The sequence below is a fragment of the Salvia hispanica genome, chromosome 6, assembly GCF_029641045.1.
Source record: "Salvia hispanica isolate PSC_SH4W2 chromosome 6, Shi_PSC_v1, whole genome shotgun sequence".
Taxonomy (NCBI): domain Eukaryota; kingdom Viridiplantae; phylum Streptophyta; class Magnoliopsida; order Lamiales; family Lamiaceae; genus Salvia; species Salvia hispanica.
The window spans coordinates 36,035,329-36,050,162 of record NC_142697.1 but is presented as its reverse complement, the minus strand read 5'-3'; the positions used below and the strand labels follow the sequence as shown (position 1 = coordinate 36,050,162).

Here is a 14,834-nt window from a genome sequence, read left to right as displayed (position 1 = left end):
TTTGTGTGCATCTTATTCTTCTCACTTATCAAATTTAGTAAATCATTTTTATTTTTAAGATACATGTTTCTGGATTTATATTTTTTGGATTTAAATAGTGTGTCTTCATTGACTACATTAATATTGAACTTCAATTTGACTCCAAACTGCAAATGGTTTTTAGAGCTTTTTGACTATGCTTTGTATGAATTATTTTTGTGATCATCTAATACTCCTAATAGAGATGTGGAATATTGTATTGTGTGTAAAAACAATTAAACAAATTTGAAATAAATACTTGTTGGTTCCCTTATTAATTTGAAAATCCTTTAGATCAATCCGATAATTTACTGTACAATCCTATCAATGGAGAAAGTTGTGTGTATTTTGTCTCATAAAAGAATGATTCTAAACTCACTAGTTATGTTCAAGTAACATACTTCTTCAGAAAAATAAAAATTGGGGCATTGGTGGATGATACGGGCTTTATGCGAAATTGAAAAAAAAAATTGAGAGAAAGAGATATTTTGAATAAAATAGAAAAGAAAAAGATATTTTCATTTAATAAGGGATTTCAAATTTTAGCATGAGATTAATTTTGATGGATGCACTAAACTCCACGAGACTATTTTTCTGTTATAGATGGAGGTCAAATATTAACAGCTTCATGGCCTCTATATTTTAATCTTTATTACGATTATTTAACAGTTCAACCTTCATAAATTAAAAATTGAAATATCTTATTTCGCTCATGTATTTTTTTGGTAGAACTTTTTAGTGTTTAAAATCAATTTTAATATTTTCTAATGTATTTTTCTATTTGTTGAGAATTTATAAGATTGAATCAAACTAAATCATTATGGTTTAATTTTATGAAGAAGTTGTTTGTAAAATTTTTGTAACTAATCGTTTTAAAAATATGTATATATCTCAAGACCGTTGAAATTAATTTAAAAAAATCTCTAATTTAGATTAGTAGATGATGTCACGGTTCACTTTTTCATCAAATTTAGTTCGAATAAATTAAGCATATACTACAATGGCTTGTGGTTGATTAAGCCTTAATGAACTACAATTATTATTTGTAATATGTATAATTTGAATAAAGTTGTGCCACTGCCACCATCTTTTTCTGCATCCACCTATAGGCTACAATGCCTGTTCTGATTAAGAAAAAAAAGTAAAATAGAAGGATTATAATATTATTTTTCACTTTATTAAATTCTGGAGTTGGTGGTTTGGGGATTGCTGAGTTAATTGCCAACTGCGTTTGACATAAATTCGCAACGAATTCCAAAGATGGGCACGCGTTTCCACTATTTAATTGCATCAAAACAAATGCACTATTTTTTCTAAAACATAATAAAATTTGGGCAAAATTTGACTGTTGAAAACTAGTTACTACATTACACGCTGACTGTTGAAAACTAGTTACTACATTACACGCTAAAAGTTGGATGTATTTTTTCACCACATTCAAAGTTGGTGGTAAAGACCTGAATTAATCTGTGTATTTTCCGGTTATTAGCCCTTAACATAACAATATAAACAGTACATTTTCAAAAATATAACACCCCATTTTGATATAAATATATCTTAAACACAAAGGGTTAATCAAGATTCACAAATTCAAACTAAATTCAAATTAAAAAGGATACTTTAAGAGCGAACAAATTAACACAAACTTGTCATTACATAAAGTGAAAATCTTCGAATAATGGAAAAATGAAAACATGCCATGACATAACATCACAAGTACAAGTTTCACATACACCCATATAATTCCATCACTCACCAACTAAGTCTAGTCAAAGTGAGTGAAAACACCAATTTTATTTTCTTACAATAATATGCCCAAATTAAAAGTAATAAATATATGGGCATATATTTGCTAATTTAAAACTGGTATATCTCTTGATTTGGTATAGTTAGTGGGTACTGATTAATGTTAGTGGTTAGAGGGTATTGAATGTTAGTCAGCATTGGTGTCAGTTCAATCATCCCATATTGCTCATCTATCTGCACAAATTCAAATTAGTTATCAAGAAAACTTCTAAATTTTGTGTTTAATATATACATAACCAACATATATGAGCACATATGTATTTTTATGAATGTGATTTGAAATTACATATACCTTCTCTTGCAGATGGTTGTATGCTGCTTGAAGAATTCCTTCCTACATTAGACAAGATATATATAAAGTTCATTTTCAGTTTTGTACTAGAAAATAATGTGATAATAAAAAAAAAATGCAGATTATTGAATACTTATAGTTATAATTTTAAAATAAGTATGTACGAAGGATTTAAAATAAACTATTCACCCAATAATAAAGATAATTGCATACTTATAAATATATCATTAAAAATTTTGTTATCAGTCTAACCTTATTCTTCAGCAGCTGGATTTCTTGAGCCATAATATCCATCTGTACCAAAATGTACCAAAATGTTTAAAGTAATATAAGCACAATAGATGAAATTATAAAAAGTGTGAGAATATTATTACATGCATGATTCATGCATGTGTTAAAACAAGTCACTTGTTCTCCTATTTCATTTTATCACTTCGTATAACAATGAAATAAAATATGACATAAAAAATGTTGTTTACGAGTGTGAGAAAACATACCTTAGCAGAGCGAACCTGATAAATCCATGTCTCAAGATGTTTCTCAAGAACATTCAGCTCATTCAAAGTCATTGTACCAGGAGCTCCCCCTCCAGAAATATACCTAAAAATTAAGTAATTTCCAAAATTTAATCCTTTTTTTCTATATAAATCAAAACAAAATTCATGTCTTTGTAGTGTTTGATTATGCCAATAATTGGAAAATATGTTTATATATATATATATATATATATGAAAAAGGACAAAAGATATGAAAAGGATTTGAATACATCCCTATATATATATATATATAATTTACCTTATTCCTTTCTGGAGAATCTCTGTCTCGTTCTTCAGCAGGTTAATCTCTTCTTTCAGATCCTAAATGGAAAATGCATTTGACTACTTTAAAATGGTCTTAAGATATTTGCAAATATTATTTCACACCCTATAAAATTCTTGTAATATTTTTTATGTCTATCTGATATGAAAAGAGGGTGTATACAATATTTGAGTTGCATTTAGTATATTTAATCTATCATATTTATCTATGTTACTTTTTTAGTTCAAAATTAATTACTACGTAATATCTAATCATACCGAGTTTAAAAGTACATAAAGGTTCGCAAAAAGGTGGAGTAATTAATTTATTAAAGTTTTATTTGATTGATCTAAATGGAGTAATATATTCTCATCTTGCCCATGTAGTTTTGTCTCCAAAAAGCAAGAATAACTGAATAAGCGGTCACTTATTTGACAGCTTTGAGCTTTGCATAGTTGCATTTATATAAGTTAAAGCTTTGACAGCATTTATATAGTTGTTTATATAATATCATAAAAGGCACCAGATTCTGTCTTACTTACATATATTCAGTTTTTTGGGGTAATAAATTTAGACTAAAACGATCAGAATCTAAGATCTTGTACGTACGTTGAAATATAATTAAGGCTTAACTTCTGTTGAGTTGACGTACCATAAATTCGCTAGCTTGCTTCTCTTTGGGTTCCTCAGCTGGGATTTCCTTGCTATACTTTGTATATTTGTCAATCAAGCTTTTCATGCTTCTGCAATTTTATTATAAACAAGAAAAAAAAATTGAAACATGCATGTATATATACGAAACAATTTAAGTAAATTAATCTGTTGTTCAACTTGGGTGAGAATTATGCTTTGGATGACCTTAAAATCGAAATATTCCGACTACCAGCATCATTCGTAATGAACATGCGTTTGCTATTTTGTTTCATATGTACTTAGTTTGACACTACAAGCTCGATTTGTTATTTTATTTATTTATTTAGAATTAGAGAAAATGAATAAATCACGTTTTGATTTTTAAGTAATTTGTTTTAATGACTTCTTAAAAATAAATAAATAAATAAATAAGACGCGCAGATATATATTTATATACTCCCTCCGTCCCAAGATAAGTGACTTGTATTCCTTTTTGGAGTGTCCCACTATAAGTGACCTATTTCCATTTTTAGCAAAAAGTCATCTCTCTTACTTTATTCTCCACCTACTTTATTCTCTCTTCTCTCCTCTACTTTTCCCTTTCTCATACTTTACTCTCTTCACTTTAACTTATTTAAATACCATTCCTTAAATCCGTGCCCAAAAGAAGTAAGTCACTTATCTTGGGACGGAGGGAGTACTGTATAGAGAGACAGATGAAATACCCATTGGTGGCAAGTTCATAGAGCTTTCCATGGGCAGATAAAATAAAGAGTCCAATCTCAGCATCACAAAGCACAGAGAGCTCCTTGGCCTTCTTCAGCAGCCCCGTCCGCCTCTTGCAGAAGGTCACCTGACGGTGCACCGGATTCTCGATCCTCTTCATCTGCGTCTTTCCCCGAGCCATCACTACACCACACCCAGAAAAAATCTCCCTAAGTAAAAAAAAAAATACTTATATCAACAATTTATTCTTTAAATTTTGGTGAGTGGTGTAATTAAGCTTGCAGACAAGCAGCTCCCACTAGTTTGAACTAGCTTCGAGACTGTTGCCTTTCTCTCACTAAACTTTTGCTAGTAGTACTTGACCAAAAACATACACTCCTCACACAACCTTATATACACACACATATTCTCTCCCAATAAACAAATAGTACTAAATTAAGTCTATCATTTTCATGGTTGGAGGAGGCCACTTTTAATAACTTAACTACACACGACCTTTTTAGGCTTATTTAGTATAACACCTTAATTATCCATCATTTGACACTTGTTTCTCTTTGTAATTATGCTACCTAAAGACAGCACACATCTTTTGGTGAGACTTGAGAGTGATAAGACGAAGAAGCCCGCCATTGTGGCGTTCAACGATTGGGCTGACGTGGCGAATACTAACATGGAGCTGATCCACATATAGTTTTTTTTTTGTTTTTTTTATTATTGTTATTTTATTTTTGTGGTGGAATATATTTTAGACAAGATCCTTAAAGTTATAGTGAAGTGGGATAATACATTATAGTAGTACAAGTGGCCATCAACAATGAAGTAGAGTGTTGAACTACCAGCCTTTTGCACCCCACTCATGGATCTTGTGATAAAAGAATTAGTTTAGGAGAATCCATAGTCTTTATTTTTTATGCACGCAAAGTAAAATCAAATTAATGTAGTGATAGAAAAAAATATACTAGTACATATATGTTATAATTCACATCTCAAATATCGAACCTGAGATTTTTAGCCTCATATCGATCATGATGCATGTACTCATTTTATGACTAGGACATCCTCTAGTAGACAATTATATTTATTGTTGTGATTTCTCTACTATTTTTTCTTTTCTTTTAATTTTAAAAAAAAATCTTAATAATGTTTTGAATATATATGATGATAGATGCAGAAAAATTTATTGGTCGAGCCTTTTTCGGTTAACAACATATAAATTGTATGTGCAGCGTCATTTTTCTAATAGTTTTGATTGCATTTTTGTGAACGAGCCAAAAGTTATGTTTAATTTGAAACTCTAAGATACGTTAAAATGTTTATGTTTTCGGACAGTATATACTCCTCCGTTCCAGAGAAGTGGAGACATTTCTTTCTGACACGGAGATTAAGAAAATGATGTGTAATATATTAAATAAAATAAGTAATAAAGTAAGAGAGGAAAAAATAGAAAGATTACAGTTAGAGAGGATAAAGTAATTTAGAAAAAATATATTGACTTTTAGTATAAATGAAAATGACTCCACTACTAGTACCAAAATGAAAAATGACTCCACTACTAGTACCAAAATGAAAAATGACTCCACTATTATGGAGGGGGAGTATATGCTTGCAGACTTGCAGTTGCATATACTACTTCTCAAGCATATCTAAAATATTCTAATATCCATACAGGTCCTATCATGACACTTGAAATTAATTTGAGCTTTCTCACCTTTTATTAATTAAATAAATTGAGAATGTACAGTTCAGCTTCAGCCCCCTCTAATAATCCAATTATATTCTTACTTTGAAGCTAAGAATCTTGTCAAATCAAATTCAAGTCAGTGAGCTACTTAATATCTTGATTTAAGTGCCTTTCCCTTTCTCTTTCACATCTATTGCATCTTGATCATTGGTTGCATGGCTTTGTTTCGCACGTTGATTTCCTCATCACGTGTCAACGTGAACATGATTCATGTCACACAATATATTTCAATTTCATGTAGTACTAATTTAGATTCAAATTAATTGATATATACAATATTATTAATTTTTATACTACTAGTATTTTGATTAGTAGAATCACATGACTCTCCATATGGGTCTAATTTATGTCCCTCTGTTCAAATTAATTTCAAATTTTGATTCTTCTAATTATGATCGTGTAACACGAGACTCCTCAGCCAAATTAAAACAAAAGACACCACTTATGCGAGTAAAATAATCCCTAATTCCAAAGGAAAAAATCTCTTTAACTTGATTGCAACTTTTTTTAAGAAAAAGGTGCTTCTTTCCCAATCACAGCGCATGAAGGAGAAACCAAGTTGCAACTATTTTATTGAAAAATATTTATTGGTGTCAAAATATTCTAGGCATATATATGAAAGAGAAGAAATTAAAAACAAAAATACTTTCGTATCCAAGAAAGATTATTCCGTTTAATTTCTTATTCGTTTGTGCGTGTGGGTGGATTGAATCCCATTTCCATTAAATATGTACTCCTGTATAATGTATTATACTATCAAATAATGCTAACCGTGGACTTAACTTATGGGGGTTCCAATGAGAATTTTGTTTGAAACTAGAACTTTGGAGTTTGGACCATCTCTTAGCAATAATATCTTTATATATGTAAATTTATTCTTAACAATTTTTTATATGGAAAAGAAAGAAAAATATAGGGACTAATCTTTTTCACTTGCTCTTGCACTTTTTCAGTTTTTGGTTATAAAAAAATATCTAGTAAGCTGTATATATAATTCAATTTAATTGGTACCAAAAAGTTGTATTAGAATAGACATATTTAAAACTGTTCCCTGAAAATTTTATTCTTTAATGAGTACCAACAATTTTTATTAGCGGAAGCGTAATTTTGATTTTATCTTCTTATTTTCCTCTCTGAACTTTTGTTTGTTAATACAAAATTCTATCTCGCTGTTGTTTTAGATCAAGCATTTCATTCAATAAAAGAACACTTATAAAATAAGGGTATCATATATGAGTGTTACACAAATGAATTGATAAAACGCATCTCCATAGTAGTATTTTTGCTACCTCTTAATCATTGTTATATTGATTAGGGTTTTAATAAAGATTTTGTCTTTCTTATTTTGCTCCCTAAACTTTTGCTTTGTATCGCGAATTCAATCTCGTCATTCTTTTGGCTTGAGCCCTTCATTTTATAAAAAAAATATGTAGGAATCAAGGGTGTCACGTATGAGTGTTGACGCAACTCAATAGATAAAACACTTCCTCCTTATAGTATTTTTACTACTTCTTAATCATTGTTCTATTATTTTAGACTTTTTTTTTTGTCTTCTTATTTCTGCTACCTCTTAATCATTGTTACAATGTTGGTTTTTTATTAGGATGTAAGTGTATTTATTTTGCCCTTTAACTTTTGCTCTGTGAAATAAATTTTGTCTCGCCGTTCTTTTGATTCGAGACCTTCATTTTATAAAAAAAACACTTAGGAAACAAGGGTGTCACGTAGGAGTGTAGAAGTGGTCCAAACCAACCAATTATAAATTAAATTACAAATATCTTTGTAGAATAATGTACTATGACAATAAGAATATTGGAATTCGATTCAATGTCGTCTAATTTGCTAAACCAAGAACGTTAATACTCCCCTGTCCTATAATAGATGTCACACTTGGGAGATGACACAAGATTTTAGAAAATGTTATTTTGTGTGTTAAATGATAAGAGAAAATATAATTTATAATTGAGGTGAGAAAGAACTTTTTCCAAAAAAGAAAATGTGACATCTTTTGTCGGATAAACTAAAAAGAAAAGTGCGACATCTATGAGATGGAGGGGGTACTTATTATACATAAGGACAACTAATTAAATAATTAACCTATTGAAGAAGAGATAGATGTACCAATACCTTTGTTGAGTGAGATTCATAAGACAAATCAATCTTGCAGGGGAGCGTTTAATTAAAGTAAATTATCTTTATTATCCAGCATTACTTAAACAAAAAAGTAGTCGTTCTAAGATTTTGATATAGTACCACTAACACATAAAAATTTGTAAGATAAACCCACTTCAATTTATATGAATTAGTTAGGGATTTCTATTTAACTTTAGTCATTAAGATGATTTTACAAATATCAGTATAATTTGAACTCGTGACATTTTTAATGACACGAACATTTAGGTGACAAGAAATTATATGATTAACCAATCAATTGGATGTCCATAATTTTAGAATCTTTTATTAAAAAATTATACACTTTCTTCTTTGCTTGTCCATATCATGTTCATTGTCAAGCCATAAAAGTAGTAATACTACTAATATCTTAAAATGGGATTCTTAGTGTTTGATAGGATAGGTTGATTCTACAACACCTAAAGCCTCAATTAATATTAAGAAATTCTACAATTATCATTAAAGTAAAATTTTTACTTGTATTCAAGTTAAACTCAAATTGTTTTATCTTAAATCTCAAATTTGAAGAAGTTTGTGTTATATGGTAAAAGGCTAGAGGCCTAGATCTGTTCAGAATCTCGTGACAGCCCAAGCCCACTGGTCTGATCCAACATATATAGTTACTCAAATACTATAATTTTTAAACAATGTTATAAAACTCCAAGAATTTTAAATAATTTGAGTACATTTTGACTACCCTAAATTTTAAAAACTAACTGTCACTATTTTCATGATCAAAGATTATACACTTGGCATTGCTTTGAAGACAAGTATCAATTATTGTTAGTTACACTTTGTTTACTTCACCACTCCACATGGCAACAAAACAGCACCTCAACCTCAAATTCCAGTTCAAATTAAGAAACAAAGAATCATCTGAATCCAACAAAGCAAAGCAAAGCAAAAAGAATGATGGGTTTTTTTCATCTTCGTCTCTTCTTACCTCTGCTGATTGTTGTTGTTCACATTCTTGAATTTGGGCAGAGCCAATCATCTTATGCATCAGCATTGGGAGATCCTGCTATGAAGAGCCCTAATTCCAGATTTGCATTTGAAGCTTGGAATTTCTGCAATGAAGTTGGATTTGAGGCCCCCAAAATGGGCAGCCCAAGAATGGCTGATTGTGCTGATCTTCACTGCCCTAAAATTGCAGGTTTTTTTCATTTTTTTAATGTTCCAATAAAAATACTCTTATTTGTTTTGTTTTATTTTGTTTTGTTTTGTTAGTAACAATAATTCGCAAAATATACTGACATTTTAAAATGATATAAATATAATTAGTCTTTTGTTCTCTTGGGGATTAAATCTGTAGATTTATTATGTTTATAATATGACGTCATTATTAGAACGCGTGGTGGTGCGTGCTTGAAATAAAATACGCGATTGAAACACATTGGCAAAGGGGATATTTATGCCATTGTGTATGATGTCGTTCGATACACGTGGCGTGCATGTTTGAAATGAAAATCCATAACATATTTTTGGGGCGGATCCAATGGGCGGAATGTTTGCAGTCTAAAGTGAACGAACGAGGGAGGGAGACTGTTTTTTTTTAAGTGGTCTAATTGTAAATTCACAATGTAGGTTTTTATGTAAAAAGAAGTTTGTTGATGTTATTTTTACTGAGATAAGTTTATTAGCTGAATTCATAATGATTTTGCTGATGGGTCATTTTGTCACTATGACTTGGTTGATTATGTTAGTTTTGATGATTATTACTCGCAAAATTTACTACCAATATTCACATAAAGAAAATCAAGCTGCCTCCGCCTCTGCCTCTGCCTATACGAACTTGAATAAACGTGTTTACGATTCTGTAAACAGAATTTTCGAGCAGCTCGTTCGTTGATGAGGAAAGCAAGTGTGAATTACACCACAAAGTGAAGGATTCAGACAACAAACTGAAAGCTGGTGACAGATTTCCTATTAGAGACTTCAAGTCTATCACAGATCCCGATGCATACGCAGTCGAGAAGGAGCTTTACCTCGGATCGCTATGTGGCTCTCCCGACCCTTGGTATTTCTGGATGATCATGCTGAAAAACGGCAATTTTGACAAGAACACGACACTCTGCCCTGAGAATGGGAAGAAGGTCGCGAAAATAGTCACAGACCGGAGCTTTCCTTGCTTCGGTGAAGGGTGTATGAACCAACCCCTCGTGTTCCATAACAAGTCCCGACTGGTTTCGCTTCAAGATGGAAGTGTCTCTGTGGTTGGAGGGTATTACGGGACGTATGATCTTGATGCTGATCTGAGTGGGGGTGCAGGAGCGAACTCTTTCTTCTCGGCTTCGTGGCAGAAGAATCTGAGCACGGGGAGCTGGATTGTGTCGCACAAGCTGACAACGTCGTCTAAGTATCCTTGGCTTATGTTGTACCTGAGGGCGGATGCGGCAAAAGGGTTCAACGGGGGGTATCACTACGACGGGCGTGGCATCATGAAAACGGTCCGTTTTAGTAGTTTATTGCTTCTTGCTGGATGAATATCGCTTTGTGGTCCAAATATGCACATTTCTTCGTAAATGTCTCGTATTTTCAAAAATAAAATGACAGGCTAGTATCCGATGAATTGATTTTATAACGGACGTACCTGCTTTTAGTCCTTTTGGTACTGGTCGTCCTGTATTTAGATACGGCTCGATTTCCTAAGTACTAATGTGTCATTTTGAAAGTTTTTGGACATTTCGAAACACAGGCATAATCCGGACTTTAAAGTGATATTCAAGTTTAAATGTTTTTGCTGCATTTTGCAGGTGCCGGAGTCTCCCAATTTTAAGGTGCGAGTAACACTCGATGTCAAGCAAGGCGGAGGTCCGAACAGCCAATTCTATCTGCTCGATATCGGAAGCTGTTGGAAGAACAACGGAGATCCGTGCGATGGGGATGTCCTGACGGACGTGACGCGATATAGTGAGATGATCATCAACCCTGCGACAACAAGCTGGTGTCGTCCCGACAATCTGGTCTCGTGCCCGCCGTACCACACGAGTTCCACCGGAGAGATGATACACAGAAATGACACGTCGCGGTTCCCTTATTCCGCGTATCATCTCTATTGTGCTCCAGGCAATGCTCGGTACCTTGAGAAGCCTTACGACATCTGTGACCCGTATAGCAACCCACAGGCGCAGGAGCTCGTGCAGATCCTTCCTCACCCCGAGTGGGCCGTCCACGGCTACCCTGAAAGGAAAGGAGACGGGTGGATTGGAGACGGGAGAACTTGGGAGCTCGACACCGGAGCCCTCTCTAGCCGTCTATATTTCTATCAGGTGCGAGTGCGATCAATGAACCAAATCGCCTTAAACTGATGTTCTTTTCTGCGGCTGCCCCTGTTCTAATCTGCCAGCCAGCACGAGTTCCATGATTGAGAATATGAATGCATATGTCCGTGGTTTGAGGCGATCGATCTAGCAAAGCGCCTTCGTTTAATTGTTCTCTTCAATCTTGTGCAGGATCCAGGAACAAAACCAGCAAAACGAGCGTGGCTTTCAATCAATGTTGGTACAGAAATATATGTTAGCCCAACTGGGGTTACTTCAGAATGGACAGTAAGCGACTTCGATGTTTTGGTTCCTAACAACAGGGAAGAGGGTCGAAGGGAGTACATGTAGCGAGCAACACGTAGGTATTCCCGTGATTTAATGGAAAGCTACCCGTTGCCATCAGACGAAGGGAGTACTATGTTTTGTATAAAAGTTTCTCCTTTTTTCATGTTGATGAGTCGATTATACACAAACAAGATAGATGATAATTCAAACTGCAACATAAAAAAACACCTTTATTGATAATTTACTAAATCATACCATAGAGATATGTAATTCCTTATTTGGCTATTGATCTATCTTCCAGAAATCAAGCAGTTTCATCAAGAAATGGATAATCAGTATAGCCTACAACAGGGTCAGGCAAATAGAAAGTGCTCCTATCATATTTATTCAAAGCAGCATTCACCTCAAACCTCTTAGGCAGATCAGGATTAGCCAAGAAATGGCGTCCAAACGCAACGAGATCAGCGCGATCCTCCTCCACGGCCTTGTTCCCGTCTTCCCTGTCGTAGCCACCCGCGACTATAAAGGTGCCTTTAAACGCCCGTCTCATGGGCACAAGGCTTTGCAGGCACTCGGATTTCTCCCCTAAAGTTTTCATCCTCGGCTCGACCATGTGGCAGTAGAGAATCCCGTATCTGCTCAACGTCTCGGCCAGGTGAAGGCCGAGAGTGCTAGGATCCGAGTCCCCGGACTCCATATAGTTTGCGAAGGGCGAGAGGCGGATGCCGACCCTGTCTGCCCCTACCTCAGCTGTCACGGCCTCGATGATCTCACGAGCAAAACGGCACCGGTTCTCAAGAGAACCTCCGTATCGATCGGTCCGGTCATTCACCCCGTCTTTCAAGAACTGGTCTATGAGATAGCCGTGAGCGCCGTGCACCTCGATTCCATCGAAACCTGTGGCGAAGATTTTGGTAAAAGAAACAAGTGTAGATAGATTTGGGTGCATGATCACGAGTGGCTTACCGGCTTCCATAGCATTCCTTGCAGCGATTCTGAAATGATTGACAATTTGTGGGATTTCTTGGGTTGTGAGGCGGCGTGGAGGCGAGAATCCAGCGTTATCGATGTCATTAGACTGGATTTGTGAGCTTAGTTCTTTGTCTGTGGATGATATCGGAGCATCCCCGTTTGGCTGAAATCCTGAATCATGCAAAGGATGGAAACGGTCAATCGCGTTTTATAGTCTAAAATTGGTCCATGCAAAAAAAATCCATTTGGTCGTACACATTTTAAATGTGTTAGTTTTTGGTCCTAGTCCTAGACAATATGTTTCTGGTTCGTAAGCTCTTCAATAAGTTATTAACAAAGGAAGGAAATGGTCAATCGCATTTTTAAGTCGTCCATTCAAAATACATCGGTCCTAAACAATATGTTTTGGTTCATATTTTAAGTTATTAATCAAGTCAAAACTCAGTTGACCGTTAAGTTTTGACGGAATACCCGTGTTTGAGACCCTGCCTACATGCCAAATCTGGCAAAAGAAGATGGCGCCTTTGGCATGAACCGCGTCTACAATCGGCTTCCACGCCTGGACTTGCTCCTTTGTCCAGATTCCGGGAGTTTCGGGGTATCTACGACAGCAAAATGCTTTTGTCAAAGAAGTACAACCGATCTGACATAAAATGGTTGAAACACATACCCTTGTGCAGTATCAGAAACTCCGGTGGCTTCGGTCAGCATAAAACCGCCTTTGGTTGCTCTCTGAGAGTAATACAACACGGCATGGGGCTGAGGCACGTTCTTGAAAGACCGCTGCCTCGTCAGCGGGGCCAGAACAACTCTGTTCAAAACAGAATGAATTAATACACTTTTCATGAAAACACATTCTGCTTTTTGTTTTTCCAAACACGGTGATCATATCAAAAGTTTGCAATGCCAAAACAAACATGACTATTAACAACAACAAGGCCAACTCAATCCACATGAAAATAGTTGAGACATTTTGAAATGGAAATAGTTCATATTTTTAAGGTTATTACAAATCACCTATGTGACAGCTGAAAAGTTCCCAATTTGTAAGGTTTGAGAAGTGGGATTTGCGGCTTCTCTTCAGCTGTGTTCCCCATGTTTTAGAATTGTAGTGGTGTATGAGAATGATGAAGTGCCCATTTACCCAAATCGATTCCTCTATTTATAGCTTAATAAAGTAAATCCACCGGCTGCTATGAACTCGTAGTAGTACTCTTTCCCACATCAACAAACACTACTGCTTTAAAAAATTCCCAAATAGTAACACATTTACGTGGGAGACTACTATTTACTTTCAATTTAATTACCTCTATCTTATTGTTTGGTAACAACTGAAATTTTACGTAGTATAGCAGCTTTTGAGAGACTCTGCTAGTCTGATACTCCCCCGTCCCAGATAATTTGTCTCATTTTTCCATTTCAGTCCGTCCATATGATTTGTCCCATTTCACTTTTATTATTTTTGGCAGTGGACCACATATTCCATTAACTCATTCCTACTCACATTTTATTATAAAACTAATATATAAAAATAGGATTCACATTCTGCTAACTTTTTCAATTCACTTTTCATTATATTTTTTAAAACCAGTGTCCGATCAAAGTGAGACGAATTATTTGGGACGAAGGGAGTACTAGCAAACAATGGATTGTAAATTGTAATGAAACCATATGCGGTGATCAAAACTTTGGAAAAACCATGAAACCATATACCAAACCAAGAATCTACGACCGCAATTATTGAAAATAATAAAATTGAGGGGAAAAAATGTCATTGAATAGTAATTTTAAAGAATTGGCTAAAGGGATAGTAAAATTTTATTCTAAATATGAAAATATGATATTTTGATTGAGATATAAATTAAAATGAAAAGATAGACATCTTATATTATAGACCGAATGAATAGTTATTACTATCTACATTCACTATTAATAGTTTAAATAATTGGCGGAAAATTGATAAAATATGATAAAAATGGAGAGAATGTGATTGCAAAAATGAAAATAGACCTTACCTCATGATATAAGAAAAATTTACCTAAAATAAAATAAAACTAAGTTTTATGGATATACTAAAATTTAAAAATAGAACAAAAATGTTATTTTGAAACTCTTTTCCACAATAAGC

The 14,834-nt window shown here is 34.0% G+C and overlaps 3 protein-coding genes across 4 annotated transcripts; 1 reads left to right on the top strand and 2 right to left on the bottom strand.

The window, feature by feature from the left end:
* Positions 1-1,618: 1,618 nt before the first annotated feature.
* On the bottom strand, positions 1,619-4,676 carry LOC125207982 (agamous-like MADS-box protein AGL12). The gene is made up of 7 exons (XM_048107512.2): positions 4,273-4,676; positions 3,567-3,657; positions 2,912-2,973; positions 2,614-2,716; positions 2,369-2,410; positions 2,117-2,158; positions 1,619-1,998 (listed from the first exon to the last, which is right to left on the bottom strand). The coding sequence occupies exons 1-7, from the start codon at positions 4,452-4,454 to the stop codon at positions 1,876-1,878; spliced, it is 645 nt and encodes a 214-aa protein (XP_047963469.1). The 5' UTR covers positions 4,455-4,676; the 3' UTR covers positions 1,619-1,875.
* Positions 4,677-8,985: 4,309 nt separating this feature from the next.
* Positions 8,986-11,897, top strand: LOC125203591 (uncharacterized). Its single transcript, XM_048101974.2, has 4 exons — positions 8,986-9,339; positions 10,011-10,633; positions 10,940-11,455; positions 11,639-11,897. The coding sequence occupies exons 1-4, from the start codon at positions 9,096-9,098 to the stop codon at positions 11,795-11,797; spliced, it is 1,542 nt and encodes a 513-aa protein (XP_047957931.1). The 5' UTR covers positions 8,986-9,095; the 3' UTR covers positions 11,798-11,897.
* A 141-nt stretch (positions 11,898-12,038) lies between these two features.
* On the bottom strand, positions 12,039-13,826 carry LOC125203592 (12-oxophytodienoate reductase 1-like). 2 transcript variants are annotated; one of them, XM_048101976.2, is made up of 5 exons: positions 13,724-13,826; positions 13,377-13,517; positions 13,178-13,308; positions 12,701-12,877; positions 12,039-12,631 (listed from the first exon to the last, which is right to left on the bottom strand). In XM_048101976.2, exons 1-5 carry the CDS (start codon positions 13,801-13,803, stop codon positions 12,039-12,041), a joined length of 1,122 nt encoding a protein of 373 aa, XP_047957933.1. In that variant the 5' UTR covers positions 13,804-13,826. The 2 variants fall into 2 exon arrangements, with proteins under 2 accessions (XP_047957933.1, XP_047957932.1); XM_048101975.2 differs by having other exon boundaries at positions 12,039-12,877.
* Positions 13,827-14,834: the final 1,008 nt, after the last annotated feature.

Coding starts and splice junctions, on each gene's coding strand:
- LOC125203591 (XM_048101974.2), top strand. CDS start 9,096: ATGATGGGTTTTTTTCATCTTCGTCTCTTCTTACCTCTGCTGATTGTT. Junction 9,340..10,010: donor TCACTGCCCTAAAATTGCAG/GTTTTTTTCATT, acceptor TTCTGTAAACAG/AATTTTCGAGCAGCTCGTTC. Junction 11,456..11,638: donor GCCGTCTATATTTCTATCAG/GTGCGAGTGCGA, acceptor AATCTTGTGCAG/GATCCAGGAACAAAACCAGC.
- LOC125207982 (XM_048107512.2), bottom strand. CDS start 4,454: ATGGCTCGGGGAAAGACGCAGATGAAGAGGATCGAGAATCCGGTGCAC. Junction 3,658..4,272: donor TATGAACTTGCCACCAATGG/GTATTTCATCTG, acceptor ATAAAATTGCAG/AAGCATGAAAAGCTTGATTG. Junction 2,717..2,911: donor ATTCTCCAGAAAGGAATAAG/GTAAATTATATA, acceptor CTTAATTTTTAG/GTATATTTCTGGAGGGGGAG.
- LOC125203592 (XM_048101975.2), bottom strand. CDS start 13,803: ATGGGGAACACAGCTGAAGAGAAGCCGCAAATCCCACTTCTCAAACCT. Junction 13,518..13,723: donor ACTTTTCAGCTGTCACATAG/GTGATTTGTAAT, acceptor TGTTTTGAACAG/AGTTGTTCTGGCCCCGCTGA. Junction 12,878..13,177: donor AGGCAGGGTCTCAAACACGG/GTATTCCGTCAA, acceptor TGCATGATTCAG/GATTTCAGCCAAACGGGGAT.